The sequence below is a fragment of the Eschrichtius robustus genome, chromosome 2 (genome assembly GCF_028021215.1).
Source record: "Eschrichtius robustus isolate mEscRob2 chromosome 2, mEscRob2.pri, whole genome shotgun sequence".
Lineage (NCBI taxonomy): Eukaryota > Metazoa > Chordata > Mammalia > Artiodactyla > Eschrichtiidae > Eschrichtius > Eschrichtius robustus.
The window spans coordinates 119,781,330-119,805,982 of record NC_090825.1 but is presented as its reverse complement, the minus strand read 5'-3'; the positions used below and the strand labels follow the sequence as shown (position 1 = coordinate 119,805,982).

The following is a 24,653-nucleotide window of genomic DNA, read 5'->3' as shown; positions in this document are numbered from 1 at the left end:
CAGTCAGACAGGCCTGAGCATCAAGAAAGCTCTAGAAGACAAGAGCATTCCCCCCTAGAATTTTGTGCTACCCACTCTTCAGGTCCAGGAGCCCCTCTGCTAAAAATTACTGACCTGCTGTTGCCTATCTCCAAATCCTTAGTATTCACAACACCCAGAAAATAGGCAACAAGTGGCCAAATCACCAATTCTGAATAGAAGGGACCTTTCCATATCATAGGTTGACTGATGGACATATAGTCTGAAAAAACGATGCTTTGGGATATGCCCAAAGTTACCCGATATGTGCATCCCAGGAATTCTAACAGACCTCAGACCTCTCCTTCTCAAAAGGAGAGGAGCTGACCTACCTGAATTAGGCTCAGCATGAATTAGATGGAAATACCACTTTGCTAAAGCTGGTATTCGACAAGATTTTCCTAGTCTGAAAAACTTTCCCTAGGAAATTTATTCAACTTTCCTTTGATCAAAAAACCACCTTTCAAGTGTGTTTTATGGGAGTGATGGAATTTGCTGGAAATAAAAACAAGAGAACTGAGACGTAAAGGAAGTCACTGCTGCACTTTTAACATGGATGGATACAGGAGGTTGTCTGGAGTTGCTGAGAGCGGCCCAACATTTTATGGACAGTTCCCGGGGCATGTTCTCACCACAGAAATTTACTCAATTTCCCTACATGATTTGCTCTTTAAAGCTCGACCTGCCTCGCTCATTCTGAATTTAATCAATTTCAGCATCATTAAAAGCCATGAAGAAAAACACCCACATTGAATTGAATACAAAATTCCATCTGGAGAAGAGATTTCCAATTGGCTCACACACTCAGAGGGGCTCACACCCTTTCTCCTCAGCATGTGAAGCCCCAGAGTTGCCAGGGCTCCCTGGCTGTGGCCCCTGGGAAACCATCCTCATGAAGCTTCCAGTGGGCCCAGGAAAGGTGTGAGTTCTCTACTTTGGCAACTACCCAGAGCCAGTTTTTAATCCCAGATCAGCTCCCTAATCCTGTGTCCCATCCCACTCCACTGCCAACTGCCCTAGACTCTGTTCCCCAGCTAGGTACTCAGGGAATACGAATGAACTTTAATATTTACTGAAGTCACACAGACAGAAGCGGTATGTACTGGAAAAAGAACACTGAGCTTTAAAGCCAGACAGACCTGGCTTAGAATCCTGTCTCTGTCACCTCTGGCTGGATATGATCTTAGGCGAGAAGCTTCACCTTCCTCACCTGTGTGGTGGGGATAACTCACCTAGGTGTTGCAAGGGTCAAATGAAATGCACAGCAACTGAGACTTACTTGATATTCAATAATGTCATTACCAGTACTACAATATTAGGATGTAGTAACTACAGTACATCATAATATTTGAATCAAACTTTCCAGCTGATGGGCTTCCCTGGTGGCGCAGTGGTTGAGAATCTGCCTGCCAATGCAGGGGACACGGGTTCGAGCCCTGGTCTGGGAAGATCCCACATGCCGCGGAGCAAACAGGCCCGTGAGCCACAATTACTGAGCCTGCGCGTCTGGAGCCTGTGCTCCACAACAAGAGAGGCCGCGATAGTGAGAGGCCCGCGCACCGCGATGAAGAGTGGCCCCCACTTGCCGCAATTAGAGAAAGCCCTCACACAGAAACGAAGACCCAACACAGCCATAAATAAATAAATAAATAAAATAAAATAAAAAATTAAAAAAAAATAATAATAATATTAAAAAAACTTTCCAACTGATGAAAAACTCTTCATACCCAAGTTCATGTTAACCTTACAATAATCCCATGGGGTACCTATTAGTACTATTCTTACTAATAACTTCTTGCTGTGTTTCCACACAAATAAGTATGATGAAGGACAATATACATTACCGTTTATGGAATAAGTTAATAAATTATAGCTTACTTGATTTTTCCAGTATATCTGTTAAGTTTTTATGATGAGAAAAGCCAGGCTCATGATGTTAAGTGGTACCAACAATGATGATGGCAGTTGTAACACTTACTGAGCACACAGCGTTGCTCTGGGCTAAGCACTTAATTGCATCATATCATCATCATCGCCATCCCTATTTTGTAGGCAGGAAACCTTGGCTCAAACAAGGCTAAGGAACTTCTATGTGATTATGGCGTTAGTGAGTGGTGGAACCAGGATTCTAACTCGGGCTGACTCCAGGGCTCATCCTCTTCTATTCCCTGCTCTTCCGTTGAAGTTCACATAATTAGTCAGAAAAGGACAGGGGCAGGGGTCACATTTTCTGGATTCTGCCCTTTCTACTCCATAGCAGTTCCCAAATCTAGCAGACCACAGACTCAGGGGCATGCTTGTTGCAATGCAGATTCTGGGTGCCCTCCCAGAGGCTATGCTTCAGTAGGTGTGAGAATCACACCGGATAACACTGTACTGTACACTGTACACCAAGCAATTAAAACTATTATCACTAAAGACAGATACAAATGATTACTGACTATTAATTAATGGGTAATATCTATTCCACAGTCCCCATCTGATAATAATGATTCACCAGTGCTATGTACCTCAAAATGTAATGTTGGCTTGTGCCATTGGGGTATATGAAATGATTCTAAGTAGTTCACAAATAAATATTTGCGATAGTTATACACTTATTTTAATAAGCATTATAAATTTATTGGTTTATCACACAAAGCATGATATGTTTTTTAAATAAATGTAGTCTAAAAAGAGTGAATTGATTTTAAAAAATAGTAAGTAAATAATATTACAGGTGGCATATGTATATGTTAAAAAAATAATGAAGGTGACAAACAAAACATTTGGGAACTACTGTCCTAACTTGTACCACACACCACCTTCAACTTAGCTGAAAGGACAAGACGGGAGGGTACCACATTCTACCAGCAAGCTGTCTTATTTCAATAGTCATCCTGGATTCCTTGCTGTCTTTCATACCCCATATCCAATCTGTCAGCCAGTCCCATCAGTAATAACTTACACCTAGAATCCAACTACTTCTCACCATCTCCATTGCTAATACCTTGGTCCAAGCCACCATCATCTTTTGCCTGGACTGCTCCAATGGCCTCTCAACTGTTTCTCCTTTTGCCCCCTACAGTTTATTCTCTGCCGGCAGCCAGAATCATCTTTTAAAAATATACATTGGCTCATGTCACTCGCCTGATCACAACTCTCCAGGGACTTCTCATGACACTTACAACACCATCCTATCTCCTGACCACAGCCTCACATGGTCCAGCCTACCTGACCACGCTCCCTCCGGCCTCTGCCAATCCAGTCACAAGGGTCCTTCCTGATACTCCTTGAACACGGCTAGTTCGTCCCCTCTGCCGCGGGGGCCTCTGTACGTGCTGGCTCCTCTGCCAGCTCCTGACAGGCCACCCTCCCTCTGTTTGTTCAGGTTTCTCCTCAAATGTCACCTCTTGGGGGAGGCCTCCTCTGCTCCTGGTGTCTAAAATAGCCACTCTTCAGGGGAGGGATGGACTGGGAGTTTGGGATGAGTAGATGCAAACTATTACATATGGAATGGATAAACAACAAGGTCCTACTGTATAGCACAGGCAACGATGTTCAATATCCTGGGATAAACCATAATGGAAAAGATTTTAAAAAGAATGTATATATATGTATAACTGAGCCACTTTGCTGTACAGCAGAAATTAACACAACATTGTAAATCACGTATACTTCAATTAAAAATAAAATAAAATAGCCACCCTTCCCTTGTTACTCTCTATCCCTTTGCTCTTACTTCTTCATGGCCCTTCTCTCCACCTGGAAGCCTCCCTTTGTTTGCTTGCTTACTGTTTGCTGTCTGCTTCTCTCAACAAGGCAGATAAAGTCCCTGACTGACAGCTTTACTGTAGCTTCGATACACATTTCCTGAATGAAGCAACAAATACAACCCACATTTTCACCAGCAGAGACACCAGAAATCAATAGGTAAAGAAGTCCTCACACCCTAGGAACATCAATGGGGAGCCGCTGGCTGAACACTGGTACCTTCTAGAGTTCAGGGGCTCTGCAGGGGGAAGCACAAGACCAGCAGGACTGACAGGGACCTCATTCATCCCCCGGCCTCTACACATGAACGCCACCAATCAGAACTTTCTTCCCTAGCCAACCACATACACAGGAGCCTATCTTCTTTTTCATGGTTTCTGGGGACACACATAAAGAAAAAATAAGCTGAGAGGGACTGAGAGTAAAGCAAGTAAAATAGGTAGCAGGAGAAGAGATGAAATCCCTGCCTGGCTTGGAATAAACCTGCCAGCTCTCAGCCTGAGTCAACAGAGGTTCGAAGACAGCTGTAAATTGCTCCAGTTCTCAGCCAGACACGGGCAGCCAAAGTGGCTGCGTCTGGGCTCTTGCACAGTACAGGCTGAGGCCTGCAGATCAGCTTGGAGGGGTGGGGTAGGGAGGACTGTTTCCTTGTGGGCTTTTACATCTGCAATCTCCTAGTCCCCCTTAAAATTCCTAATCAGGATAGCAGCGAAGGAGCACAGCTTCACACAAGCCTGGGTAATGTGAACCATCTTAATCAGGACCATTTGCCGCCTACCTGGGACTCTGGACATCCTGAGAGCGAATTACAGTCCAGTGGCCTCAATTCCTTTCTGCCTTGAGGCCTGGGGGGCTGTGCACTGATTTCTCAACCAATAGAGATCACCGCCAGCTTTCCGAAGGTGGAAGTGTTTCAAGTGGAAAACCAATTGCCTCTGTCCAGCTAGATCCCTTTCCGGCCTCTACCTAACCGTCCTCCCATCTTATCTGCCCTAGGAACGGTTTAGCTATTTTTTGATCACAACAAACTCTGAGGCAATAAAAGGCAGGGAAAGAGATGCCATTCAGAATCTGAGGCCTAAGATTTACACCTGGAGTCACCATGAAGTTGTATGACGTGGGCATACATCACCTCTCTGACCTTTTTCATCTCGAAGATCAGGCATGGTAGAAATCAAATAAAGCAATGTCTGTGAAGGCACTCTGAGGAACTCTAAAAGAAACTGTCCAGTGTCAGGCTTTTATAAAAATAGCCTCTGGTGGCTTTCTCTGTCTGGTCAGAGACCCGAGACAGATGTTTGCTGTGGTCTTGTTTGGTACCCTGTTCTTCCATTAGGAGAGAAGGAATGCCCTTGCCTCAGGGCAGCAACCAGCACTGAATCATCTTCAGTTAATGTTCAGTTAACTGATGTAGCAGGACCCCTGAAACCTTTCTTGCCATCACAGAACACCATGTAGAGCTCCAAATCCAGACTCTCTAGGCCCTCTGACCACTAGACTTGAACCTCCCTCACTCAGATGCTGAAGCCCAGAATCTGCAGAACCAGAACTACACAGCTGTCCACAGCAGCGAGGGGCTGGTCTCCTTAGCTGGATATGCTATTTTCTGCTTGTTAGGCAGGCAATATAAATGGAGAAGATGTCACTGAAGATTCATGGTTTGTCATTGAGAAGTAGGTCAGCAGGAGAGAAAGGATGTACAAATATACCTCTTGTGATGGGGGTCGGTGCATAGTCACCCTGATGTTTACTCTGAAACTACTAAATTGAGTAAAAAAGGGGAAATGTAGCATTAATCGAGCTCTTTACTCCATGATGTGGCTCTCAGAAAGGAATCCTACTGCGTCTAGATCCAAGGCACTGTTTTTGTCCCTATGGTCAGCACTGGATTTGCTGAGCTCAGTGGCTGCTATGCTCTTATGTAGGCACTGGAGATAAGACAATAAGACAATGTCTCACTCTCATCGGGTTTTATACCAAGTGAGAGGAGACAGACTATGAACAAATAAGCAAATAAATAGACAAGAAAATATCAGATGGTGATAGGTGACAGTAAATCAGGGTGATTGATGGAGAGTTAGTGCTGGGGTGTGGGAATAACTTAGCTTGAGATGTTGGGGACAGACTAACTAAAGACGTTAATCGGTGACTTGAATGACAAAAAAGAGCCAACCGGGTGATGATGCAGGGAAAGGGCTTCCCTGCAGAGGGAACTGCTAGTGGAAAGGCCCTAAGCTAGGAAGGAGCTTAGTGTTTTGGAACAAACAGAAGAGAGACCCAACGTGGCTGGAGCTGAGTGAGGTTGGGATACACGATGAGGTTGGAAAGTTTGTCAGGAGCCAGATCATGAGGGATCTTGTGGGCCAGGGGAAGAGCGAATCCAGAATGGTCCTAGAATTGGATTAGACCCTAGCATGCATCTAGCTTGCCCTTCTTACTTCAAAAATGAGCAAACAGAGCCTGAAGAGATGAGATTTTGTCACTCCATCTCCACCAGCCAACCTTGGTTATGCTACAACTGGAAACAAGATCTTCGACCCACAGTCTTTGTCACTTATCATTAAACTCTTCCTGAATACTAAAAAAAAAAAAAAAATAGCCTCTGGTTTCGGATAACGATGATGTTATTGATAATAACAGCAGAGGGCAACATTTAATGACTGCTTAGAACACCAGGCACCACTGATTTAAGAATTTCCATTCTAATCCCATTTGATCCTCTCAACAAACCAATGATGTAGGCAGTAAAACTATCCTCATTTTACAGATAAAGAAACCGAGGCCTGGAGAAATTAATTTCCCAAGGCCACACACTCAGCAAGCCACGAGGCTGGGATTCCAACCCACGCGTGTAATAATACTCTAGAGCCAAGGTTCCCAACCATTACTCACTGCTCCCCCCTACCCCTCCGCTGTGGGCAACAGTACTTGATAGCCTCCGCTAAATCCTACATGTTGAATGGGAGTTTCACACTCTGAACACTGATTAGGGTCGGAAGGAATGATCTTGAGTAACCACAAGTTTGCACTTAGGATGAAGCCTCGGTTTTCTCATCTGAAAATGGGGTCAATACTACCATCTGTCTCATAGGGTTCTTACAGAGATCAAATAATATAATGTAGGTCAGACACTGAGCACATTGCCCCCTACATAGTTTGTGCTAATGATAATGTTTACCATTAATGATATCATTAATCAAGAGCCTGCACTTGGTGGCAGTGGGGAAAATCTTTCAGTCTCTGTCTCAACAGCCCTTACACTGGGCTTTAAGAGTTAAAGATGCCACCAGGGACCTGCTCACTGTTGCTTGGCTGAAGCCCAAACTGGGATGCCAAGGGGCAGCTGGCACCTGCCAGGCGGCAGCCTGCTGTCTGTCCAGAGCCCACACTGCTGAGTGGAAGGGGATGTTAGGCCACAGCAAAGTCACACACTGGCTGCATCTGTCAGTCTAAAGTTGGCTGAGGAGAGGATGGATTTGTGAAGTGTCATCTAGGACAAGCAGAAAGGCTTCTGACTGTCCAGGTGAGTCTGAGGAGCACCAGAGCCATGTCCTTGGGGGATGGGGTGTCACCCAACAAAAGGGCCGGGAACCCAAAGAATAGTATCTCTGAGACAACTACCCGTTGCTTCTCCTTCCTCTCTTGCTAGACCCCAGCACACTCAAGCTGGGGTGTTGCTGCACCACAAGAGCCACAGCAACCAGCTGTGCCGTGCACACAACACATAAGGAAAAGCAGGGTGCAGGGGGTCAGCACTTGGGGAGATAGAATGAGGCCATCTCCCCTGACTGTGGCTCAGGAGACGAAAGTGGTGGTGACGGAAACCTGCCATGGAGGGGAAAGGAGAAAGAAGGGCCGAGAGGGGCTGGGGGCAGCGGGAAGGGAACATAGGCCAGGGAAGGAGTGAGCACCTGTCTTCTATCAGCCTGGCCTGGCAGGCGCGGAAAAAGACCTGGAGGGGAAGGTGCCCTCAGCTGACTGCCTCGTGGGCCAGCGCACAGGAGGCCAGGATGCCATGCCCACTAATGCCGTCTATCCTTCCCAGGTTTAAGAGGGGAAATGTTCTATTTATAAGGCACCGACCAGTGGAGACCTGGCAGCCGCTGGATGGCTCTGATCCCATAGGGATCCTGGTTACCCGTGGCTGCCTTCCCCGGCCTCTCAACTGTGGGTGTTCTCACAGCAAAAGGCTGAAGGCAACTGGAAGCAAAAGGCAAAAGAAAAGCCTCTTTCCTGCCCTTCGCTGCTTTCATGAGACTGCTGGACTTTTAGTGATGGCTGAAGGCTTTAGAACATTTTAAAAAGAGTGACCCATGTGATCCCATCAAGCCTTCCCATGCGAGCTTCAAGACTCAATCTCTTTTTCTGTTTTACAGATCAAGGGAAGCTGAGGCAGAGGGATGAAGGGAATGCAGAAACCACAGGCAGGGCAACGGGCAAGCAGAGCAAAGGTAATGATGCCCTTCCCATCTCCTCTCCCAGTGCTCAATCTTGTCCTCATGAAACAAGAAAAGCCTTGACCCAGCACCATCAGAGAGTCTGACCTGAATAACGGCGGAAAGAACGAGCATATGTAACAGAAACAACATATAAAGCAGCTTTGGTTGTGTCGTCAAAGGCCCATGGGAGAGTAGTGGGTCATGTTACAGTTCTGTACCTGGGAAGCTCGAGTCACTGAAACATGTGACTCTGGCTCGCCCAGCATCATGCGTGACATGTGAGGAGCAACAGATGGCTCTCAAGAGGAGGTCCACTAAGAAGGAACATGGGATGGCCCCTCAGTGGCAAAGAGCCAGGTGGGTTAGGTATTGGAGGCTGATGATGAAACTCCTTCCAGCCCCAAGGGGTTGGCCACACAATGACAGATGGCATGGCAGAGCAAAGATCTCATGCACATCAAGAATAGTGGGGGAAATGATGCTGGCAATCAGGCAGACTCTGGTTTGAACATCAGCTCCACTACTTCTCAACTCTGGCACCTTGACTTCTTTAAGCTAGTTTGCTCACTTGCAACTCACTTGTGAAAAGCATTTCTGCAAAAGGTACCCATCCATATACCACACTCACGCTCCCTGCCATAACCTCATGCTGTCTTGAATAGACTAATATTTAAAAACCTATTTTTGTATTACGCTAAGGGTTAACAAACTTATAGCCCATGGGCCAACTTCACCACTGCCTGTTTTGTAAATAAAGCCACCCCCTGCGTTTCCGTATTGTCTACGGCTGCATTCACACCACCATAGCAGAGTTAAACGGTACCGCAAATCTGAAAATCTGGCCCTTTCCTGAAAAAGCCAACCCCTGTGCTAAGCAGTAACATTTAGAAAACTGGGGCGGGGGGGGGGGGAGGGTATGTTTACTTGTGTTCCTCGCCCCCAATACACATTAAATAAATATATACATTTAAATGGCAACTGAAAATGTTTGTCCGGTCCTATCCAAAATGATCTTGGGTATCACCAGCAGTGCACATACCCCACTTTGAAAAATGCAGTCGTGAGGATTCAGTGAATTAACATAAGGCATCAAGCCCGAATCAGCACGGGTGTTGGCTGCTGCCCTTCGTTCTCCTCCCCTGCTCCCCTCTGAAGCAGTTTAGCCAATCCAGTGTGCTCTTTCCTCCTCATATGGGAGAGGCATGACCAGATAACAATAAGGACAACAACAATGGTAATTAGGCACTTATTCACTAATATGCCAGATAATGTGCTGAGCTGTTATCCTCACAGCAAGGCTATGAGGCAGGGGTTGTGATTTATCCCCATTTACAGACGATGAAACAGAAGCTTAGAGAGGCCCAGCACTGACCTGCAGTTCCATGGCCACTGGGCCTGCACGATAATCTGCACCATTCAAACACTACCCTTCACGGAAACAAAAGCTCTCCCAGTCCACCCAGCAGGACCTTCCCACAGGAAATAACCTGAAATATGTACAAAGACTGATGCACAAGGATGCTCAGCCTGATGTCATTCGTAAAAGAAAAACTCTGGAAAGGACATTCAAGACCACTGACAGGAAATGGTTCAACAAATTAGGATGTAAAATTATGACAGAGCATTCAACAACCATTACAAATAATATTTATAAACGGCTTTCATCAACTGGGAAAATACTTGAGAATTTTTAAAAGCAGAATGCCAACAGCATATTCAGTATAATGCCAGTTAAGTCAAAATACATATTGATATTGGCAAAATAAATATATGACATCATGGAAAAAAAAAGGCAAGGAAGAAAAGAAGTATCTCTGGGGATGATATTATAGATGAGTTTTACTGAATTTTTGAAAATCCTTGCAATTTCCTTAATATTCCACAATGAGTTCATAATATTTTTATAATAAGCAAAAATACAACTTTGTCAACCCCCTTAGGAATGAGGTCCAGAGATTCAATGTCTGCACCCTACAGATAACTAGATCCTTATTCCAACTTTGCAAACTTTCTCCTATCACTGCTCTTCCCCTCATTGCCACTGTGAATGACAAGTTGGTAAACTGCAGTGGGTTCTTGAGCATTATGCAAATACAAAGGATTTCTGTCAAAGTACTAGGTTAAAAACAAACTGGAAGGGACAAGACTTTTAGATAGCCTCATCCACCAGAGGGCAGACAGCAGAAGCAAGAAGGACTACAATCCTGCAGTCTGTGGAACAAAAAACACATTCACAGAAAGACAGACAAGATGAAAAGGCAGAGGGCTATCTACCAGATGAAGGAACAAGATAAAACCCAGGAAAAACAACTAAATGAAGTGGAGATAGGCAACTTTCCAGAAAAACAATTCAGAAAAATGATAGTGAAGATGATCCAGGACCTCGGAAAAAGAATGGAGGCAAAGATCGAGAAGATGCAAGAAATGTTTAAGAAAGACCTAGAAGAATTAAAGAACAAACAAACAGAGATGAACAATACAATACCTGAAATGAAAACTACACTAGAAGGAATCAATAGCAGAATAACTTAGGCAGAAGAATGGATAAGTGACCTGGAAGACAGAATGGTGGAATTCACTGCCGTGGAACAGAATAAAGAAAAAAGAATGAAAAGAAATGAAGACAGCCTAAGAGACCTCTGGGACAACATTAAACACAACAACATTCGCATAATAGGGGCCCCAGAAGAAGAGAGAGAGAAAGGACCCGAAAAAATATGTAAAGAGACTGTAGTCGAAAGATAGACCTGTATGCAGAAAACTATAAGACACTGATGAAAGAAATTAAAGATGTAACCAACAGATGGAGAGATATACCATGTTCTTGGATTGGAAGAATCAATATTGTGAAAATGACTATACTACCCAAAGCAATCTATAGATTCAATGCAATCCTTATCAAATTACCAATGGCATTTTTTACAGAACTAGAAGAAAAAATCTTAAAATGTGTATGGGGACACAAAGGACCCCAAATAGCCAAAGCAGTCTTGAGGGAAAAAATCAGAGCTGGAGGAATCAGACTCCCTGACTTCAGACTATACTACAAAGCTACAGTAATCAAGACAATATGGTACTGGCACAAAAGCAGAAATATAGATCAATGGAACAGGATTGAAAGCCCAGAGATAAACCCACGCACATATGGTCAACTAATCTATGCCAAAGGAGGCAAGGATATACAATGGAGAAAAGACAGTCTCTTCAATAAGTGGTGCTGGGAAAACTGGACAGCTACATGTAAAAGAATGAAATTAGAACACTCCCTAACACCATACACAAAAATAAACTCAAAATGGATTAGAGACCTAAATGTAAGACTGGACACTCTAAAACCCTTAGAGGAAAACATAGGAAGAACAATCTTTCACATAAATCACAACAAAATCTTTTTTGATCCACCTGCTAGAGTAATGGAAATAAAAACAAAAATAAACAAAGGGGACCTAATGAATCTTAAAACCTTTTGCAAAGCAAAGGAAACTACAAACAGGATGAAAAGACAACCCTCAGAATGGGAGAAAATATTTGCAAATGAATCAATGGACAAAGGATTAATCTCCAAAATACATACACAGCTCATGCAGCTCAATATTAAAAAAGCAAACAACCCAATCAAAAAATGGGCAGGAGACTTAAATAGACGTTTCCACGTAGAAGACATACAGATGGCCAAGAAGCACATGAAAAGCTGCTCAACATCGCTAATTATTAGAGAAATGCAAATCAAAACTACAATGAGCTATCACCTCACACCAGTTAGAATGGGATCATCAGAAAACCTACAAACAACAAATGCTGGAGAGGGTGTGGAGAAAAGGGAACCCTCTTGCATTGTTGGTGGGAATGTAAATTGACACAGCCACTATGGAGAACAGTATGGAGGTTCCTTAAAAAACTAAAAATAGAACTACCATACGACCCAGCAATTCCACTACTGGGCATATACCCAGAGAAAACCATAATATCAAAAAGACACATGCACCCCAATGTTCACTGCAGCACTATTTACAATAACCAGGTCATAGAAGCCACCTAAATGCCCACTGACAGATGAATGGATAAAGAAGATGTGGTACATATATACAATGGAATATTACTCAGTCATAAAAAGGAACAAAATTGGGTCATTTGTAGAGACATGGATGGATCTAGAGACTGTCATACAGAGTGAAGTAAGTCAGAAAGAGAAAAACAGATATCGTATATTAACGCATATACATGGAACCTAGAAAAATGGTACAGATGAACCGGTTTGCAGGGCAGAAATTGAGACACAGATGTAGAGAACAAACGTATGGACACCAAGGGGAGAAAGTGGCGGGGGGTGGTGGTGGTGTGATGAATTGGGAGATTGGGATTGACATGTATACACTGATGTATATAAAATGGATGACTAATAAGAACCTGCTGGGGGCTTGCCTGGTGGCGCAGTGGTTGGGAGTCTGCCTGCCAGTGCAGGGGACACGGGTTCAGGCCCTGGTCTGTGAAGATTCCACATGCCGCGAAGCAACTAGGCCCGTGAGCCACAATTACTGAGCCTTCACGTCTGAAGCCTGTGCCCCACAACGAGAGGCCCGCGCACCGCGATGAGGAGTGGCTCCCACTTGCCGCAACTAGAGAAAGCCCTCGCACAGAAATGAAGACCCAACACAGCCAAAAATAAACAAATAAATAAATAAAATTTAAAAAAAAGAACCTGCTGTATAAAAAATAAATAAAATTAAATTAAAAAATTAAAAAAAATACAAAATAATCTCGGCTATTTAAAAATGCATAGGAGAGATTATATTAAGAAAATATACTGGGCTTCCCTGGTGGCGCAGTGGTTAAGAATCCACCTGCCAATGCAGGGGACAAGGGTTCGAGCCCTGGTCCGGGAAGATCCCACATGCTGCAGAGCAACTAAGCTTGTGTGCCACAACTACTGAGCCTGTGCTCTAGAGCCTGTGAGCCACGACTACTGAAGCCTGTGCACCCAGAGCTTGTGCTCTGCAACAAGAGAAGCCACTGCAATGAGAAGCCCGCGCACCCCAACGAAGAGTGGCCCCCGCTCACCGCAGCTAGAGAAAGCCCAAGCGCAGCAATGAAGACCCAACGCAGCTAAAAATAAAATAAATAAAATAAATATGCACAAAATGGATAACTAATAAGAACCTGCTGTATTAAAAAAAAATAAAAAACAAACTGGAAGGAATGAAGGGATTAAGACTGGGAAACAAAGAGGAAGAATTATATTTCCTTCTTCTGGAGAGAAGGGAGGGCACTTTTTAAGTCTTTCTAGCCTAGATGGAGGCCCATTCCAATTGGCTGTGGGCACCTGTCTGCACATGAGTGCATCTGCAGAGAGCACGGGTACTACACACCCACACACGTGTGATGGGCCATCGGTCTATCATCTCCCAGGGGTCTTAACTTCATCAGCAGACCATATACTCCTTAAAGGTAGAGGCAACTGTACTGCTGGTTGGTGTCCTTACCCCTCAGTACTCATGTCACCCTGGGCCATGGCTCTTAAGAATTCCAAGAGGTATTAGTTGAACGAAGCCTGGACTCCTACAGTTAAGTCTAGTGAGAGGTTCAGGTAGATGCGAAGAACATGTTCAACAAGAGTGGGAAGCAGAGAAAATGGCTGCAATATTCTTCTCAAAAGCCAGCTGGGGCCAACAGTGTGTGACAAGGCACACCTAGGGCAACTCGGGCATATTCCTTTTAAATGACCCGACTGACCCATGGAATTCGAGTTAATACTCACAGTAAGGGAAGTGGCACTAGAAGCCAAGATTAGGAGACATCCCTCTCTGTCTCAGTCTGTCAGTCTCCAAACAGCTGGCAGAGCAGAGGGAGAGCAGCATTTCTGTAAACAAGCTAATCTTTTCAGAGCTAAGTAGGCAGTGACATTTATTATTTAAAACTTCAAACTTGGTAAAGACGAACTCACACTAGAAAAGCCTGCCTTTCCCTTGCTCTCATGCACCGGACTGTGTACCCTCTCTGACAAGTTCTCGGCTTCCCAACTGTCTCTCAGGTGGGACTACAGGACAACAGCAGCGGGGCTGAGAATAGGTCCCTTCCTAGCTCCCCCTTCTGCTTCTGACCTGGGCTCATTTCAAAGGAGAATGAACCAATTCTCATAGAGCCTTTGGGGAGTAAATCTCACAACTGCAGCCAACGTAAAGCAAGAAACAGGACATGTAGACTCAGGAGATACACATTAAGGTGGCAAAGGGTAAATGGGAAGAGGAGGGGTCCCTGCCCAGGGCAGAGTCCTGTTCTTTGTAATAATAAAGGGGAAAATCAATGACAGACATTTGCCGTTTAGAATGATTGACACTGGTGTGATCACCTTCTCAGTAAAGAAGCTTAGGAAGCAACAAACCAGACTTCCTTCTTCTGTATCTATTCTTACTCCCATCTTTTCCCTTCCCTCCACTACTGGGTAAGAATTTGACCAACTAGAGAAAACTCAGTGTCACTGACGTATATTCCTGACATTCCAGGAACAAACCCAGGGAAGGTTCCTGATGGCAGCCGGATCCACCGTTGAGCGGCTCATACGACTGCCAAAAATAGCAGATTGGTTTTTGAATTTAGTATGTAGGGATTAACTTAACCAAGAAAACAGAAGACTTCTAGGCAGAAAAGTAAAGGTCTGAATAAATGGAAAGACATTCAAAGCTCTTGGAGGAGGTGACTTAGTATTATAAAAGTGTCAATTTTCCCAGCTGTATGTAAACCAATGAAGTTAGAACATTTCTAAATAGACATTTCTCCAAACAAGACATACAGATAGGGACTTCTCTGGTGGCGCAGCAGTTAAGAATCTGCCTGCCAATCCAGGGGACACAGGTTTGATCCCTGGTCCGGGAAAATCCCACATGCCACGGAGCAACTAAGCCCGTGTACCACAACTACTGAGCCTGTGCTCTAGAGCCCGCGAGCTGCAACTACTGAAGCCCGTGCACCTAGAGCCCGTGCTCCGCAACAAAAGAAGCCACCGTAATGAGAAGCCTGCGCACCACAACAAAGAGTAGCCCCCGTGTGCAGCAACGAAGGCCCAATGCAGCCAAAAATAAAAAATAAAAATAAATAAATAATAAAAAATTTTAAAAAGACATACAGACAGCCAACAGGCATATGAAAAGATGCTCCACATCATTAATTATTAGAGAAAATACAAATCAAAACTACAATGACGTTATCACCTCACACCAGTCAGAATGACCATCATCGAAAAGTCTACAGAAAATAAATGCTGGAGAGAGTGTGGAGAAAAGGGAACCCTCCTACACTACTGGTGGGAATGTAAATTGGTGTAGCCACTATGGAGAACAATACGGAGCCTCCTTAAAAAACCAAAAATAGAGTTACCGTATGATCCAGGAATCTCACTCCTGGGCATATATCTGGAAAAGACAAAAACTCTGATTTGAAAAGATACATGCACCCCAATGTTCATAGCAGCACTATTTACAATAGTCAAGACATGGAAGCAACCTGAATGTCAATTGACAGATGAATGGATAAAGAAGGAGTATAAATACACAATGGAATATTACTCAGCCATAAAAAATATTGCCATTTGCAGCAACATGAAAGGACCTAGAGACAATCAGACTCATACTAAGTGAAATAAATCAGACAGAGAAAGACAAATATTATATCACTTATATGTGGAATCTAAAAAATAATACAAATGAACTTATTTACAAAACAGAAACAGACTCACAGACACAGAAAACAAAATTATGGTCACCAAAGGGGAAAGGTGGGGGAGGGATAAATTAGGAGTATGTGATTAACAGATACTTCTATATATAAAATAGATAAGCAACAAGGATTTACTATATAGCACAGGGAACTATATCCAGTATCTAGTAATAACCTATAATGGAAAAGAATCTGAAAAATAATATATATGTATAACTGAGTCAATTTGCTGTACACCTGAAACTAACACAATACTGTAAATCAACTATACTTCAATAAAATTTTTTTTATTTTAAAAAATATTTGTTACTTGTAAAGCATACTGTGAGAAACAACATTCAATGATTAAACCGTTACTAATATTTTTTAAAGTGTCATTTTTCCACAAATTAACCTGTACACTTCAATGCAATCCAAAATGAAAATTTTAAATTTTTGAGGAACTTATCAAACTTAAGCTAGAATTTATATAGAAGGATAAAGGTCCACAGTCAGCTATGTCAACCCTTAAAAAGGAGAGTAAAGAGAGGAGACTTAAGCTACTAGATATTAAGACCTGCCTCAAAGTCATCATATTAAAACTGGAGAGGTATTAGCACAAGAACAGACAGACCAAGGAAATAAAGAGCTCAGAGACAGAGCTCAGATGTGCAAACTTAATACACAATAAAGCTGGTATCACAAGTCAAAGAGGGTGAGAATGGATAGCTTGGTAGATGTTGTTGGGAAAACTGGCTTTTCATGTGGATAAAAACTAAACTGAATCTTCATGAAACACCATATACAATGGTAGATATCAGTTGGATTAGAAACCAAAGTGTGAAAGACAAAATCATGAAGCCAATAAAAGAAAATGTAGGTGCATATCTTTGTGACATGGGTCAGAAAGGCCTTTTTCAAAACACAACTTGAAAATTGTAAACCAGAAGGCAAAAAGTTTTTTGAATATATAAAAAGTAAGACTTTATACTCAAGGAAAGATATCACACATAGTATTAATTGTCAGATGGCAAAATGGGAAGATATATTTAAAATATCTACAATTGGGCTTCCCTGGTGGCGCAGTGGTTGAGAGTCTGCCTGCCAATGCAGGGGACATGGGTTCGAGCCCTGGTCCGGGAAGATCCCACATGCCGCAGAGCAACTAAGCCCGTGCACCACAACTACTGAGCCTGCGCTCTAGAGCTCGTGAGCCACAACTACTGAGCCCACATGCCACAACTACTGAAGCCTGCGAACCTAGAGCCTGTGCTCCACAACAAGAGAAGCCACCGCAGTGAGAAGCCCGCGCACCACAACGAAGAGTAGCCCTCACTCGCCGCAACTAGAGAAAGCCCGCGTGCAGCAACGAAGACCCAACACAGCCAAAAATAAATAAATTTTAAAAAAAAATCTACAATTAACAAGGAACTAATATCTAGAATACAGAAGGAACTTTACAAATCAGCAGTAAAAAAAAAAAAAATGGTAACTACAATAGAAAAATGGGCAAAGGACACAAATAGGCAAAAAGCAGAAGAGGACACCCAGTAAACAGGCATATGAAGAGATACTCAAACACGTTAATTATTAGAGAAATACAAATTAAGACAACAATGAGCTACCATTTTATATCTACTAGACTGGCAAAAAATTAGAAAGCTGAATATAATGAGAAGAGTTGGCAGGAATGGGGAAATACTCTTGTCGGGCTGGGAGGACTGGGGAAAGGCCAGTCTAGGTCACAAGGTGAGAGCCTTCCCTCAAACTAAGTACACACACACCCTCTGGCTAACCAGCAACTCTCCTTGAGGGTAAACCCCAAAGAGATTCTCACACAGGTGGACATGTACAAAGACGCTCCTTGTGGTATTGTTAGTGGTGATGAGGACTGGGAGGCACGCGGAGTGGAGTGCATCTCCGCACAGCGTTACACACCGTGGAGTGTGCAGCAGACGGAAGCCACAGTCTGGAGGTAGACAGGGGAATATGGACGGCTCCTAACACAATGCTGAGGGGGCACAGCAGGAAACAGAACAAGACAAACATTTATGTAACTTAAAAACACAGGGAGATAAAAGATACTCATTGTCCAAGAATACACTTTAAAGGTACACATTAGAACGGTGAAGGGGAGGACAGGAATAGGAGGTGGGAAAAGAACTAAAAGGGAGTGAGTGAATGAATAAATGAATGAATGAAGGGCGAAAGGGAGGGGCCTGTGATGATCATGTGCCACAAACCGGGGATTATGATTAAATCACTCACTATACCTGAGATCCACAGAAGAAAGAGGAGGGGAAAAAGGCTCTGCAGAGAAATGTGCATGCATTTATCTGCTGCCATCCTCTCCTGGCAACTGGGCCATTTGGAAAATACCAGCAGCTGCCAGACATTATTTACGGCCCTGTCTTATACCCCACAGGCACTGTACGGCCTGAGAGAAACTTCAAGAGAAAAGCAACAAATTCAGAAGTGTCCCCAAAGGAATTCCCTTTTGCTACCTGTCTCTTGAAAACATTCTGGTTCTGTGATAAAATGCTGGCATTCAAATTCCCACCAAAATATTTTCTAGAAAGGAAAATGCTAGACATTTGGAAATGGCTATTAAAGGCGAAAAGTGCAATGTCCCGCTCTTAAATTCCTATCAGATTGACTTCTTACCTTTAAAAAAGTTTTGACTGTCATATAAACAGAGTTGCAGAACAATCAGACCCTGGGCAATAGCGCCACCTGTGGCGATGAGCGCAGTGAAACTGCAAATCACTGCCATGAGGAATACGAAAGAGGCAAGCGCTCTGGAGGGGAGGGGAAGACAACCTAAGGCTTGTGTGATGTGAACAGGGGTTCCTAATGCCAAAGGACGGGAGGAAGCACCAACCCAGAACAGTCCTCTGGTTTTGCCAGCTTGGAAATCAGTGAACAGAACATCTTTTAGAATAGTAATACCCAGGACTTCCCTGGTGGCACAGTGGTTAAGAATCCACCTGCCAATGCAGGGGACACGGGTTCGAGCCCTGGTCCGGGAAGATCCCACATGCCGCGGAGCAACTAAGCCCGTGCACCACAACTACTGAGCCTGTGCTCTAGAGCCCGCAAGACACAACTACTGAGCCAGCATGCCACAACTACTGAAGCCCGTGTGCCTAGAGCCCGTGCTCCGCAACAGAGAAGCCACCGCAATGAGAAGCCCGTGCACCGCAATGAAGAGTAGCCCCAGCTTGCCGAAACTAAAGAAAGCCTACGCACAGCAACAAAGACCCAACACAGCCAAAAATAAATACATTTATTTAAAAAAAAGAATAGCAATACCCTAGAAAACCTGTTTCTATCAAAACTACTCCTGGAAAAGTGGCCAATATGTTTAGCACATCTTTTTCTTTCCCACTTCTTAAATGAAAGGGTAATAAGCCATTGAAGAATCATCAGAGACTCGAGGCAGCCAACTCTCTGCACCCCGTGGATAATGGGATGCCGAAAGCAAAACGTTGCAAGTGTCTGTGTTTCCCAAGATAGAACTTTCTGTATTGTTCTTTTCCTAGGGAGGTAGAATATTCTTGTGGTTAACAGCAAAGACGTTAGAATCAGACAGAACTCAGATTAAATCACATCTCTTGAGTTCACCAACCTCAATTTCCTAATCTACAAAGTAGGTCAAAAGCACCTACCTCAGTCAGTGCTGTGAGCATTAAATGAGCTAATATGGATAAAACACGCTGAAACACAGTAAGCAGTCGATAAACGCTACCTATTAATCGCCATTATTGTAAAATACACACTCTTTGTCGACAATGCAAAGTACACAGAATATTTAAAGTAGAAGGTCAGTGTCTCGCAATAATCTGCCATCTATCCTGAGTAAGAGTTTAATGATAAATGTATTTCCAGACTTTTTTCCTATCAAGGTATCTAGATGAGTCAACTATTTTAATAAATGCATGGTTCCACAACCTGAATTTTAAAAAACTCAATGAACAGTATACTGTGGATACCATTTCTGCAAATATACCAAGATCTCTCTTGTTCTTTTTGAAGGCTACATAGTACTTTATGATATTTTTAATGGACTTCCTATTGAACGTTTAGATTGTCTCCAATTCTTCACTATTATTACCGATGCTCCAGTGAACTTTTTTACAGAAACATCTTTGCACTCCAGCCTATTCTTTAGGACAAATCGCTGGGTCAAAGGATATTTACTTTTTAAAGGCTTCCGATACATATGCCCCAAAGGCCTTACAAAACAGTACAACCAGCTGCCACGCCCACCAGCAGAGTCATGGTCGTCTTTCAAATCTAGTGGCACTTATCTCAAGGGGAGAGAAGTAGGTTCGTAAGGTCAAAAGTTACAGGCAAACTTCTGGTGTGGGGTGAAGTGGGGGGCTCTCCATTCATATGCATCTCGTCCCCCACAGTTCCTGGGTCCTTCATGATAGAAGTGTCTCCCAGGTTAGGGTATGGTGTGGGCATCTGTTATTTCAGCCTGCTTGGCATCTATCCTCTCTTGTCCCGGTGGCTTCCCCGATCTCCCTTTGGTAAACCACCCTGCTCCCATTTTATGAATACTGTTGAAACCATCAATCAAGGTGTGTTGTCTTCCCCTGGGTGGACCACAGCTAGACCACCTTGATGCTATCTTTCCTGGGAATCTGGACCTTCAGAAGAGTGAGGCAAGGACTAAGAAACAGTTTAAGGGCTTTACCATCCTGCAAATATCATCCAGAAGACCCTTTCTCATTGGTCCCTGGGTCTCCAGAACTGGTCTGTTTTTAAGCCTTGGTTCTTCAGGTCTTCCTACCTTACTGTGAGTTACACTGAAGGCTTCTGTATTCTTTTATTATTATTATTATTATTATTATTATTATTATTATTATTATTTTTGTACTGTTATTTTAGGCCAAGTTAACCAGAGTTGATTTCAGATATTCTAAAACAATCCCACCTGACACGGGGCGGGGGGGCGGGGGGGGGGGGGGAGAATGACTTTTTTCCTTGTATATTTACTTTAAAAAAATTTCCCCTTGTTCAATTCCTGAAGGAAAAAAAAAGAAACATTTTTTCCTCTCCTAAAGGCCTCTTAACCTACCAATAGCAACCATTCCAAATTACTTAATATTTTATTTAAAACTTCTGGTAGAATCTGTATTTTGGAAGGAATAAAAGAAAGAAAAGCTCTGTCCTAGAATGGATTTCACACACACATAAAACAGCCCAGCCTTTTGTCCACATGAAGAGGTACTGTTTTACTGACACTACTGGAAGTCATGGTAGGGCTATCTTGGAATTCTTTTTCCAAGTGGATTTTACAAAGCAAATCTGAGGCAAGGGGACAGAATTTCCTTTGTACTCTGGTAGCAACGTGGCAGGAATTTGTTTTTTCCCCTGTGCACCAGGGAGATAATCAGCCCAAACACTCTAGCAATAGCGGTTTCATTTTAATCCCATCATCTTTACAAGGTTACAGGTGCCCTTGGAAATCATGATTAACCAGAGTGCTCAGAGCCAGTAGCAGAGGAAATGTGCTGTATATTCTACAGAGGCTGCCCAGGGTCACTCCCAGCAAAGAGGAATATTATGACAGAGTTCTTCGTCTCCACTCTTAACTCCCCAAAGTGGCAACAAGGAACACAGAGTTAGTTACTAAGCGATCACTAAGATGGTTCTGGCTCTCCAGTCCTTGGAGCGAGACTGTGAGGGAGGAAAAGTCAATTCTGGCTTCCCACAGGACAGGGCGCTGGGGGAGCTGGGTGTTATCGGATTAAGTGACTTTTAAGTGGTGACTGGAGCTACATTCTTAAGACAACAAAGGATTAACTGAGATAATGTACATAAAAATTCTTTGTACAGTGTGAAGGGTGATACAGTGCAAGATGTCATCACGGCCTTGCCAGTCAGGCTCACTGACCATCCTGGAGTCACTGACACCATAAGCTGCAGCAGAAGTAGCTCGGCTGCACTGGGGAAATGGGGCGACCCAACATGCCCACAGCACCTCCTGGTGGTTCTTCCCCAGAATAGCAACTTCTCCAGGACCAGGCCCACCCCCACCTGTAGAAAAGTATCCAAGCAACATACTTACTCCCTTCGCTCTGGCTGTCCTTGTTCGAGTTGTAGACCTGGAAAACAGAAATAACATTTACTTGTGTGAATTTTATACTACCTTACAGGTTCGCTGAAGAAAACCATTACCTTCTCCTCTTCCCTGGTTTGTGCTAGACGATGGAAGGCAATTCTGGCCCCCAAATAGAAATCCCTTCTATAATTACCTACTTCCCAGTATTTACTTCAGCGCTTAAGTGTGTGCACATCAGAATCACCTCTGGACTTTATTGTAAAAAAAAAAAAAAAAAAATCATATTCCTCCTTTAAAAAAAACCCAAACTTATGTTTGTATATAAAACTAAAAAGGAAGAAAAAAATGTAATTAGTTACAAATCATTAAGCATTAACTGCACACCAGGCAACGGCAACGTGCTAAGCAATTTACAGGAATTATCTCAAATTATCTATGCAACAATTCTGTTGGGTAGGAACGGTTATTATCACTGTTTTACAGATGGAGAATTTGAGAGGCTTAGAGAGGTTAACTAAGGTCTCACAGCTAGTACGTGGCAAAGTCTGGACAGAGACACATTACAAACTCTTAAGTGCTAACACTGGGGAATGAGACCAATCATTTTTTACTTCATATACTTCCGTGAATTTGAATGTTATAAGGAAAATATATTACTTTTACAATAGAAAACCCTTTAATGATTTATAGAATTCATAAAAGGGAATGTACCCCCAATAAAAAACAATGACACACTGAAAGAGTCGGCAAGCTTTTTCTTGTAAAGGACAGGCTGGTAAATATTTTAGGTTTTGCAGGCCAGGAGGCAAAAGTCAAATCAATGATATTATACAGGTACTTGTAAAACAAGAGAGAAGACAAATTTCCACAATTTTTTCTTGACAAAATTCAAAATATAGTAAGTTTTCGAAATACAGGTATAATATTCCTAGCAGGTGAAAATCAATCTTAGGGTTGCATGGCTGTTTTCAGAGATGCTTGGCTTGGTTCATCCAGGGGTTAAAGAACTGGTTCTCAGGCAAGAGTGGTCAGCACAACCACTTGGAGTATCTTTTCCAAGGAGTACAATTTTTTGAAATACAGATTGACTAATCAGAAGAATAGCATTTTTTATAGAGGAAGGATAACATTTAGCTTAAAAAGAGTTCAAAATGTTTCTCATCATCAAGTCAATTGCAAATGTTCATCTGTAAATACCATGTTGAGCTCATGGGCCATACAAAAGTAGATGGTGAGCTGGATTTGGCCTGTGGGCCATAGTTTGCCAATCCCTGATATGCTGACATTATTAAATAAGATAATAAAGCCTCTGCTTTAGAAAAAAATCATAGTGCCCAAATCTTTCTTTGGTGCTTATGATTCTGTAGGTATGAAAAGGCATAGCATGAAACTGGTCATAACTTAAAAAAAAAAGGATATTCCAAATGATTGTGATGGCCACTGTTGGTTGAGAGCCACTTATTTAACCCTTTGAGGAACAGAGCCAAGCATCTCTGAAAAAAGAGCCATGACACCCTAAGGGGACTTTTTACCTGCTAGAAAATATGGGTGAGATGCTGGTCAAGAGCTGGGCGATATATCGTTCCAACATGGCCCCCCGATTGCCTTGTGTCACTGGGTAAGTCTCTCACCCTCTGCGGGTCTCTACTGCCCCATCTATAAACTGAAGGAGTCAGCCAAGAAGGTCTTTGAATTATCAAACAGATAATTTAACAAACCACTCCATTTTATGATCATTATTCATTTCCTGGAAGAAGACTACAAAGACACACAGGCACTTACTGAAGGTCAGAAGGATGAGAATAAAGGGGTTTCTGTACTTCAAGCATTATTGTCTGATGAATGAAAAGGCATCAGTTTATATGCATAAAAGGAGTCAAAAGACTGTGAGCCTGGTATGGCCTTTTGGAGGGAGGAACGCCAGTGCACTTGGCAACTAGTGCACAAAAGAGAAGGGCAGGAGATGAGGATGTGGCGAAGAGAGAGGCAGCGGCACAATCCTGCAGAGCAAAGTGGGTAACCTCATAATAGCAAGGCCGAGCCATCCACGGTCAATGGCATGCACTAAAATCGGACAGGTAGGTGAGGGAAACACAGGGGCAGAGACAATATTTGGGCAAGTATTTTTTCCAGCCATCCTTGCTCACTTCATATCTCCCATTAAATTCAAACATTCTATCCCAGAGAAACCTGCTCCTGTTTCTAAATGGCAAAATCCAGAAGGAACAACAAAAGACAGGGCTTTCCGCCCTCCTTAACTAGGAGGTGAATTTGTACCAAATTACTTTCTTTTAATGTTTCCTGGGGCTCAGGAGGCCCAGGCCTGGAACACCCAGGCATTCCCCAAATCAGAGAGGCGATACCAGTGAGCCAAAGGCACCAGGAACATGTGCCGCCCGGTCCTCGGAGGCCAGGCCATTAATCTCTGGTTTGGGTAAATGAGCCAAGGAGAATGAGTTTGAAGTGAAGCTAACAAACCACGCCTGCCAGGACTGCGTGACTACATGGCCCAACAAGGAAGGCCCGGGGTTGGGGAACAGCTTCACCATCACACGGGCCAGATGCTGGCGTGGAAACAGCACTAAGTGGGAACGGCTTTGTTTACCCAGCACTTACCAAGTGCCATACGTGACGTCATCCAATCTTTTTAACAACCTTGTGGGTTAGGTACTAGTGTTATT

At 43.3% G+C, this 24,653-nt stretch overlaps 1 protein-coding gene across 3 annotated transcripts in view; it reads right to left on the bottom strand.

Annotated features, from left to right (window-relative positions):
• ARHGAP26 (Rho GTPase activating protein 26) overlaps positions 1–24,653 on the bottom strand; it is a 474,900-nt gene that overhangs the window by 207,694 nt on the left and 242,553 nt on the right. For all 3 annotated transcript variants that reach the window (XM_068536090.1, XM_068536092.1, XM_068536091.1), the window contains one exon: positions 21,979–22,015. In XM_068536090.1, the coding sequence (XP_068392191.1) occupies positions 21,979–22,015 (37 nt within the window). The remainder of the gene's footprint in view (positions 1–21,978; positions 22,016–24,653) is intronic.